The sequence below is a fragment of the Sinocyclocheilus rhinocerous genome, unplaced genomic scaffold (assembly GCF_001515625.1).
Source record: "Sinocyclocheilus rhinocerous isolate Xijiao unplaced genomic scaffold, SAMN03320098_v1.1 scaffold1183, whole genome shotgun sequence".
Taxonomy (NCBI): domain Eukaryota; kingdom Metazoa; phylum Chordata; class Actinopteri; order Cypriniformes; family Cyprinidae; genus Sinocyclocheilus; species Sinocyclocheilus rhinocerous.
The window spans coordinates 123,940-134,856 of record NW_015625028.1 but is presented as its reverse complement, the minus strand read 5'-3'; the positions used below and the strand labels follow the sequence as shown (position 1 = coordinate 134,856).

Sequence of the window (10,917 nt, the reverse complement as noted above, 5' to 3'; positions counted from 1 at the left end):
CGACGCAAAGCGGAGTGCCTAAAACCCCCTTAGCTGTTATAAATTGACTGTAAACCACGGCTTCATGGGGCTCATTGCTTTTATAAAACGGTTATTCCATATACGTAGTACGGTTTCACAAAATAAAACCGAGCAAATAAAGTGTAATGATATTAATAAAAACAGCATTCTTCCACCAAACAATATAGTTCCTCAGAAACAGTTGTGGTTCCAACAAAGTAGTTGCCGAGCAACACACAAACGTAAACAAAGGTGTATGTTTGTAGAGTAATTTACAACAGCGTTGAACGTGGCTCAGCCAATCAGAATCAAGGACCGGAACTCTCCCGTTTTATAATGAGGTCATTTATTACTGTAATACATATATTTTTAATATTTAATTACTAAATCATAAGAAAATATTTAATGTTTATTTAATAATTTACGTATATGAAATATTTACAGTATTTCATATTTTAATATTTATAAAACTACTCTAATACAAATAATTTTGTATGAAATGTACAGTATTTGTCTGGAAATACAATGATTTTTAAAAAATAATTAAAATCAGTATAAATTAAAAGCAGAAAATGCTACAATGAGGTTTAAATACAGAAAATACTACAATGGTATTTAAACTAATTTAAATTATAGTTTATATTTTCTGCATTACGGTAATGAATAATTGTTTGTTTGTTTATTTATTTTCATCCATATTCCAAAAATAAAATACAGTAATTTTAATTTAAGCTTTTAAGAATACTTAATTGTCGGGAAAATATTGTCACATGGAAAAAATGTGTCAAAAAATTGTCCTAACATAGGCCTTTAATTTTCATAATTCTCAGATGATTCAAGTGATTAAAGGAGATTAATTAATATGGTGCATATGTTTTATAAATATTTAAAAAAATACTGTAATACATTGATTTTTTTTAAATAAATAAAACCAGTGTGAATTAAAGGCTGAACATACTGTCATGTTCAAATATAGAAAATACTCATATTTGATATTTATGGCATTTAATTTCGATATCTATGATATTTCAAAAAGTTATTTACTTATTTATATATATATATATTTATTTATTTTTATCAGCATCGATAGCTGTTTTCATTGCAAGATCAAATTATTTTATGTAAGAAAATTATATAAGAAAATAGTCATTAGAATTTAGGTGTTTAAATATGTTTAATTGTCATGACAATATTGTCCTAATGCAAAAAAAGAATGATCCTAATATAGGCTGTGTTTTCTTTGTTAAATAGAGTTTTGTATGAGATGGTTGTCTGCCACAGTCAGCAGAAGCATGTGTGTGTGTGTTCAGGCGAGCTGGTGTCTGTGTACAGGAAGGCTCATTTGTTTGATGTGGAGCTGACGAGTAAAGCAGTGTCTCTGAAAGAAAGCGCTTTTACCGTCCCCGGACCTCGACTGGTGCCTCCCGTCCAGACGCCCGTCGGAAAGGTGCTTCAGCCCTAAACAACAACACAACACTCTCAGGCTTGATATTAAGGTGCACTGTAATACTGTCATGGTGTTGTGTTCACTGTAGGTTGGTCTTGGCGTCTGCTATGATCTGCGTTTTCCTGAGCTGTCATCAGCGCTGCGGAGACACGGAGCAGAGATCCTGACTTACCCATCAGCCTTCACTGTGGCCACAGGAGCGGCACACTGGGAGGTGAAAACATGTTACACCGCGCTGCACAGTAGGGCTGTCAAAAAGAATTCGAATTTCGAATATTCGTCGAATTTAAAATAAAAATCCACATTCTAATGCAAAAACGTTGCATTCGAATTTTTGAATAAACGTGCATTAGTAATATTTTGCTCGATGCGCCATCTTGTGGCCTCAGGAGAGAAGCCAAAAGCTTTTCTTCACCCTAACTGAAATTATGCATTTTAAATTTGAATATAATTAGAATTTTGATAATATTGCAGTACAAAATTCGAATTTAGTTTTTCAGCCATTTTGACAGCCCTACCGCTCATTAAACCAAAATTTTGATTTGCAAAAAAAAAAAAAGGCCTATTATTACCTAATTTGATGATGCCAAGTTAAAAAAATCAATAAAAACTTCCATCACGTACAGTTTTTTTTTTTTTTTTCAGGTACACGTACAGTTTTTTTTCAAGTACATTTAATTTTCAGGAACATATTGTCAAAATGCAAAAAAAAAAAAAGAAGATTTTTTTTTGTAATATAGCCTTAATTGAGTCCCCCCCCTCATGTGCTCATTAAAGGGATTTTTATATAAAAAATATAATGCAATGTTTATTTTTTTTATTGAAATCAGCACAAATTAAATAAAGGCAGGAATAAAAATACAGAAAATACTACCATGATATTTAAATAATAATTCATTAATACTTTTTATGGATTACAGTAATGAGTATTTATTTATTAATCACTATTTGCATGGCAAGATTATTATATTATAAATTATTTAAAAACAAAATACAGTAATTTGGGTCTTTGTTTAATTGTCATGAAAATTGTCACAATGCAACCAAAAAAAATACTTTTTAAGGATTATAGTAATGAGTATGCATTTATTTATTTATTAATAGCTATTTGCATGGCAAGATAATTTTATTGTAAATTATTTTAAAACAAAATACTGTAATTTGGGTGTTTAAATATGTTTAATTGTCATGAAAATATTGTCACACTGCAACCAAAAAAAAAAAAAAAACACTGAATGGTCCTAATTGAGTCATCTTTTTCTTTGTTAAATGTAATTTTCTATGAAAATGTCTGAAATGGTATGAAATCTGAACAAAGAATGAAGGGTTTTCTAACAAATAGTTGTAATCTGGCTCAGAGGTAGACAGGAATCATGTCGGTTTGGCAGTTTTTCTGGTGTTTAATGGATAATACAGGACTTCTTCACCTTACAAATGGTTGTCGAAAGCAAAAAAGCTACGAAATGCTTCATATTTTGTGACCTGCGTGAGTAAAACGGCCACTATCACAGAAACCAGCACTCCTTCACTCTAGTGCTGTTCTGCTGACAGGTGCTGCTGCGGGCGCGGGCCATCGAGACGCAGTGTTTCGTTCTGGCGGCGGCGCAGGTCGGCGCTCATCACGCGAAGCGGACGTCGTTCGGACACGCGCTGGCTGTGGACCCGTGGGGTGAGGTGACCGGGGACTGTGGGGGTTCAGATGTGGGTTTAACACTGGTGCAGATTGACCTGCAGAGACTACGGGACGTCCGGAGGGACATGCCAGTGCAGCAGCACCGCAGAGACCAGGACTTCTACTGCAGCCTGGACTGATCCATTACAACACATTTTTAAATGAAATCTGTGTCCCTGGAGCACAAAAGCAGTCTTAAGTCGCTGGGGTATATTTGTAGCAATAGCCAAAAATACATTGTATGGGTCAAAATTATAGATTTTTCTTTTATGCCAAAAATCATTAGGATATTAAGTAAAGATCATGTTCCATGAAGATATTTTGTAAATTTCCTACTGTAAATATATCAAAACTTAATTTTTGATTAGTAATATATGCATTGCTAAGAACTTCATTTGAACAACTTTAAAGATGATTTTCTCAATATTTAGATTTTTTTTGCACCCTCAGATTCCAGATATTCAAATAGTTGTATCTCGGCCAAATATTGTCCTATCCTAACAAACCATACATCAATGGAAAGCTTATTTATTCAGCTTTCAGATGATGTCTAAATCTCAATTTCGAAAAATTGACCCTTATGACTGGTTTTGTGCTCCAGGGTCACATATATTGCATATGTTACAAATAATATGCAGATGAATTACTGTGTATTTAATTAATGACTCTGAACTGCTGCTTATTAAATTTGAAGTTGGATTAGAAATGGCTTGACTGGTCTGGTGTCATTTGCTTTATAATGCTTAATTCTTTATATAATAATTTTATGCAATTTTTTTTATAGTATGCATATATATATTTTTTTTACTTTTATTACAATTTATAATAATAATAATAATTTTTATTATTATTATTAAAACCCTTCTTATTGCTCCATTGTTTTCATTTTTAGACTTTTTTTATGTAATTATATTTTATGTATTATATAGAAATGACATTTATGTTAAACTAAAATAAAACACATTTAATTCTTTTAAATTGCATTTGTATATATAATATAATATCAAATATTATTTATTCTATGCAGTATGGTTTGTTATTTTGTTTATCTATCTTTGCTTTATACTTTATCAATAAAAATATATACATAATTTTATGTTTCATATTACCAATCTGGTAGGTTGCATGCTATTTTTATGTATATTGTTCTTTATATATAATATTCTATTATTTTTATTATGTTTTAACCTTTCCTATTACCTACCTGTTTTATTGCTGTATTGTTTTCATTCAGTTTCATGTAGTTATATTTGTTGTAATTTAATATTAAATTAGTCATTTCTATATATAGTACCAAAATAACATCAATGATGCAGTAAACTTTTTTGCTTCATCATTATTCTAATTAACATTTATTTAACATTAATTATATTTTTATTATTTAATTTAGCGTTATGATAATGTATTTTAAATTAGATTATGAGGTTTTTTTTATTATTATGGATCTCGGATCTCGTTTATCTTTGATGGCGGCGGGGACACCGGAAGTGAATGTCACTGACAGGAACGGGCCAAAGCAAGCAGCGCCAGAGCAGAGTGACAACCAGTTCTTGAGAGGAAAATGTCGTCGCGTGTTTTATTCGTGCTGCTGGGATGATTTGCGGTCGTTTCGAGGCATCGCAGAGGTAAGACGCTCGCATCCGCGCGAATGGAGAGGCGTTTCGCTCCGTGCAGAAGCACCTGTCGGTTCATTTCATCGGTCTGATCACACACACACACACACACTCTCTCTCTCACACACACGGGTTATTATGTGTCGCTTCACAGATGTTCCCGAGCACGAGTGTCTGTTGCAGCGATATGTTCGTCTGGTCCTTCAGTAGGAGTGAGATGCGGGAGGTTTTCTGTCAGTGCTGCTGCTTCATGATGCTCTGGGCTTTAGTGCAGCCTTTTCTAGGTTGTACTTGTGTTAAACGCTATTTAATAACACATAAGCGGGACATTAGACGATTGAGATGCACATGCACATATTCAGGCAAGATGTGCTTCAGATAAACGTGTGTGTGTGTGAGAGAGAGAGTGTGTGTGTGTGTGTTTGTCTGTGACTGTGGATTCTCTGGTTAGTTTAGCTCTGTTCATTATCATGCTTGTCACTGATGTTGAGGCCCTGCTGCCTTCAGTATAGAGTCACACAGATGAATGTGTGAATGTTTCACAACAAGACAGTCAGTCAACCAAGTCACAAGATAAACAACACTGTGAAAAATGATTGTGGTTTTAACCATAAAAGACTGTTGAATGCTACAGTAAAAACCTGTTAATTGGTTAACAGTAAGTTTCCATACTATATATGGTGAATAAATGTAATTACAGTAAAATACTGAAAAAGAAAAAGGCTTTGTATAATTTAGTGGAAAAACGTAAATTGACATTCCCAGAATTCCCTGCATGACACTTCATATTTGATGCTTTTTCGTTGAAATAACTCTTTCTTCTTAGTTTTTTCTTATCAGTTGCAGACATTAGGGTTTTATATGGAAGCCCGTTTCTGCCAATGAATTTAAAAAAAAAAAGGCTACTGTGAATTTTTTTTCTCATAATTCGGGCTTTTTTTCACAGAATTGTGAGATATAAACTCAAAATTCAGACTTTGTTTTCCCTCCGAATTGCGAGTTTAAATCTCAAAATTCTGATTTTTTTTTTGTTTGTTTTAAGTTTAGTCTAATAAATTAAACTAAAAATAAATTACTAAAACCTTAACAAAAATTAAAGTGAAAACAGAACATGTACAAATAAAATCAAAATAGTAACACATATTACTATAAATGAGCATTGAAACTTCTCATAGTAGTTCATATGAATCCTGCGTGAGGTTTTCAAAATATTTAGAGAAAAACTGTGTAATGAAAAAAAAAAAATACACAAAAATTAGATTACAATTATAGATTATAATTTAATCTAATAAATTAAAATAAAAAATGAACTTTCCAAATAATATTAGACTTATTATATAATACTAAAACTCACGGAATAAATCAAGTCTTTAAGAATTGCCTATTAAGTGTTAGGATGTGTGTGTCACATGAGGATGAGCATGTCTCAAATGGACTATTTTAAAGATTAATTTATGGGATTTATGTGTCATTTTCCCATTCATAAAGTTCTCTAATGCCATTGAATGGTGCCACATTAATATTTTGTCTTTATTGGCATTGAGCCGAATGTGTTGATTGGAAAGGCTGTGTGTTTTGTTTCAGTGGTGTGAAGTGCATCATGTCATGCTGGTCTGCTCTGATTATCAAACTGTTTCCTTTTTAAATGAAGATTTGCGAAGTCAGCAGTAAATACAGGCGTCTTCCTCTTTCATGTTTGATCGTCTTCCTGCGCCGAGAGGAACTTCTGAAAGCACCGCGGCCACAGACGGACTAGTGCTGCTCAGTGGCTGCTTGCAGTCGGCAGATAAAGTGTGTTTTAGATCACTGTAGAGAGCAGATGCGCACAGACATGTGATTTCACAGGACAGCTTTATTAGTGTGCTTTCCTGCCGTACCCGTCTCATCTTTACTGACAGTCGAGTGAATAAATGCTAGTGATCCCATCATTTCACACGCATCTGAAAACGCTGATTCATCTCTAAGCAACAGTCACCGAGGCGATATTTTGACAACAGAGAGAGAGAGAGAGAGAGAGAGCTGGTGAAAGTTGTGTGAAAGGGTTTGTGTGATGAAGCGCAGCCGTTTAATGACGTGGATTGACTAGCAATATGATTTATTTGATGTGTAGCTACACATTGTTCAGTGTAGATTGATTCAAGACTCGCCTTACAAGTTTGCAGTTTTATCATTGTTGTTAAAAAGTGCACTTATTGAAATGGGTTATAGATCAAAATAACTAATATATTAAAACATGTATACACACATTTTTTATGTGTGTGTGTGTGTGTGTGTGTTAGGGTTGTGACGGTGAGGAAATTTTCCCACCGGTTAATCGACGTGTGACAACACCGTTAATACCGGTATCACCGTTGGGGTGGGGGGGGTTAGTTTGTTTGAGTTTCCCTCTTTTCTTCGCTTTCAAATGGCTTGTAAAAGTGCCGTGCGCATTTTACTTTCACTTTCAAATTAGCAGCAATTGAATTGCCGCAATTCGGCGTTAAGCAATTGTTCGTTTGAGTTTTCCCTCTTTTCCTCGGATTTCTTGGCTTTCAAATAGCTTGAAAAAGTGCCGTGCGCGTTTTACTTTCACTTTCAAATTAGCCGCAATTCAAAACAACAACGTCAAACTAACAAAACGAATAAAAATACACCATATATGCCTAATAAAAATAAAATAACAAATTACTTAGGCTACACAAAGTTTAAATGGGTATATAAAACTGAAAATCAACAAACACTGTGGAACCAAATAAATAAGAAACATAGAACGTTTATTAGCAAAACAAATAAGAAAGCTTGGAGGCACGGCATATACACCTTGATGTAAAATAAAATAAATAAAATACACAAAGTTTAAATAAAGTAATCAGCAAACACTGTGGAACCAAATAAATAAGAAACGAATGTTTAAAAAGACTTCCAGTCAATAGGCTTTTCAAAATCGTCTAAACGACGGTGGGGGGCGGTGCCGCGGTAGGCAAATGACATAACCGGTGTTGTGGCTTAACACCGGTATAACCGAAAACACCGTCTATCGCAGCAAGCCTAGTGTGTGTGTGTGTGTTTACATATACATATATGATTTATACTATGTGTTTGAGTAAATAACTTATTTAACACAAAAGTTACACAAGTTACATTAGTTATAAAAACCTGGGCCTGTATTCACAAAACATCTTAATGCTAAAAGTAGCTCATAACTCGCCGATTTAGGAGAAAATCTTAAAAATAATGGGCGTGTCAATCCTAAATTTAGGACTCCTAAATTTTTGCTCTAAGAGTATTTCACAAAGCGTTTTAGCGCTAAAATTAATTGACTCCTAAGTCACTAAGACCAAATCTGAACTATCCTAAAATGGCTGTTGCCAGCAATCTACCTCGGAATATAAACATTTTAGAAACATTTGACGATAATGAACTTTTAAAAAGCTATCGGCTTTGGTTTGGAGGTTATCCCAACTCTAAATTTTTTATTATATCCTTAATATATAGCTGTTCTCGCGTCCAGTTTGGTTTTCTTTTATGTTTGCATGTCTTACTATCAGCTGTTGCGGCGCAGACACGATGTTACTCACCTATCGAGAAGAAACAAAGCAACATCAGCGTCCGATCGCAGGCCTTCTTGACTGTGTTGGATTGACTGCTTTGATGCGTTGCAATACAGTAGGGCATTGTTTTGATGCTTACATCCGAAAAATTTTATTTTGCTTTTATTTATTTCATTTATATTTATATATAATATAATACAATATAATATATAATATACGACTTCCCCCCCCCCTATATTATCTGAATGAATCCCTCCTAATGCCACATAAACAGTGTTTATCGTTGCTATGATTCCCTCCTGAACCCTGAGAAAGGCTCTTGGATCTTTCTGGGCATAAAAAAAACACTTAAATTGAAGTAAATCAATTGAATTTCTTGCGCCAACTAGATTTAACCCGGGCCGTCCTCCAGACAGTTTGTTTCTTCACAGAGCGTCTCTTGTGCTGGAGTCCCGCGGACAGAGACCGGCTAGATTCCTCAATCTCATGATGCGCTTGCAAAATGTATCTATTACCTAAAACATCCTCTTCATTCAGTTACAAAGCAGCAATAGAATGATTTCTGAAGATCATGTGACACTGAAGACTGGAGTAATGATGCTGAAAATTCAGCTTTGATCACAGAAATAAATTACATTTTACAATATATTACAATAGAAAACAGTTATTAGGGAGAGAGAGAGAGAGAGAGAGGGAGAGAGAGAGAGGGAGAGGTTGAACAACAAACATGTTTGAAGTAGGAAATACATAGAGAAGAGGAGGGAAACTCAGTCTTGTTATGAGGCGACTGGAGACGTTATGGAGAACAAACACACACAGACTCCAGCTGTAAGTCACCAGCTTCCTCTGTCACGTCCGATTGGTGTCTGTTTTTGTCTTTATTCGACTGTTCAAGAGCCTTATCAGTTGAGGACTACGTCTAATGTCAAATATTGTGTGTTTTCCCCCTCATACAGGAGTACTGTGGTGACTTTTTCATACACTACTGAATGATTAAATGTTGAACAGTAAACATGACTCTTGACTCATGCTCTGTTTCTCACAGCACACACAACACTTGCTGCTGTCATTTACCTTGTTGTTTTCAGACTCTCTGTGTGTGAATATTTAATACTCTGTCCAGTAGGGGACAGCAGTGATTTAAACACGATCATCACCTCACAACGCTCCTCTTATTTGACGTATGTATGTATAATATATTTTATGTATTATCTATTATTACTAGTATTTGTATTGTTATTATTCAGAAATGCATGACACAAATAGTAATATTTATTCATGTATTTAATAAAAATTATATTTATTATATTATTATTGATAGTAAATATTTGTAATAACTATTTATGTATTCAACAACAACAACTCTAATAAAAATACTAATAATTGTTATTATTATGCAAACCGATATTGCAATTTATTATTATTTTTTATTTTATTTTATTATTTATTACATTTTAATATTATTATTGTTGTTGTTATTATTATTCAAACTTGAATAACAAATAGTAATATTCATTTATTTATGATTTAATAATAATAATAATAATTATTATTATTATTATTTATAATTAAATGTATTTAATAATAACAAATATTATTATTATTCAAACCTGTATAACATTTATAACATTATTTATTTATTTATGCATTAATGCTTTTTACGTACAATTTTATGTTTTATTAATATTATTAATAGTTATTCATATTTTTGCTATTATTATTCAAACTTGCATGACACAAGTAGTAATATTTATGTACTAATTATAATAAGAGTAAGAACATAGTAATTGTTCTTGTTATTATTTGTGTGATTATGATGATGAGATGATGATTATTATTTATCAACAAAAATAATGATATCTATTTATATTATTCAACAACAATAATATGTATTATTAGTATTAGTATTCACGCCTGTATGACAATTGATTTATTTTGTTTTATTTATTCATGTATTATTTATTTAATAATTAAGAATTGTATTAAAATAATAATAATAACAATGTTATAAAAACATTATGTTTTGGACTGAATCAGAGTATCTGACCGTCTGCATGTGTGACTCATATTTACAGGATACACAAAAACAAGCTTCCCATTGTAATATGAACTGACTTCTATTGCAACCGTGGTTTTCTTACAAATATTTGCCAAAGTATGTTTACTGTTACAACAGTAAAGCTTTGCGTTAAACACAGCTGTCGTCAAAACAATATTTCAGCTGTTTTTTGTAGGTAAATGACACCGGTTATGAGTCTGTAAGATTAAAAAAAAAAAATTATGCTTTTATTCAGCAAAGATGAATAAATAAATCACGTCAAACATTTATATGTCTTAAATAGTTTAAATGTTAAATATCTTTAAAATATTTTTATATATGTTTAATTAAAAATGACTAAAAACACATCTGTTCCATCTTTATTTGACCCTCTAACTCTAGCACTTTCTATTCTATTTTAATTCTACTTTATCTATTTATCTTATTTTTTATATAAAAAAACACTAGCTTTCTATTCTATCTACTTGTGTGTGAGTGTGAGTGAGTGTGAGTGAGTGTGAGTGTGAGTGAGTGTGAGTGTGAGTGAGTGTGAGTGAGTGTGAGAGAGTGTGTGTGTGTGTGTGAGTGTGTGAGTGTGAGAGAGTGTGTGTGTGAGT

At 32.7% G+C, this 10,917-nt stretch overlaps 2 protein-coding genes across 2 annotated transcripts in view; both read left to right on the top strand.

The window, feature by feature from the left end:
• nit1 (nitrilase 1) overlaps positions 1-3,329 on the top strand; it is a 7,031-nt gene extending 3,702 nt beyond the window's left edge. The window contains exons 3-5 of the mRNA XM_016562519.1: positions 1,311-1,447; positions 1,536-1,661; positions 2,999-3,329. Coding sequence (XP_016418005.1) covers positions 1,311-1,447; positions 1,536-1,661; positions 2,999-3,259 — 524 coding nt within the window. The 3' untranslated portion in view covers positions 3,260-3,329. The remainder of the gene's footprint in view (positions 1-1,310; positions 1,448-1,535; positions 1,662-2,998) is intronic.
• Positions 3,330-4,628: 1,299 nt separating this feature from the next.
• The window catches only part of clcn3 (chloride channel 3), a 44,445-nt gene continuing 38,156 nt past the window's right edge, over positions 4,629-10,917 (top strand). The window contains exon 1 of the mRNA XM_016562499.1: positions 4,629-4,744. The gene's annotated coding sequence lies outside the window, so the exon portion shown is untranslated. The remainder of the gene's footprint in view (positions 4,745-10,917) is intronic.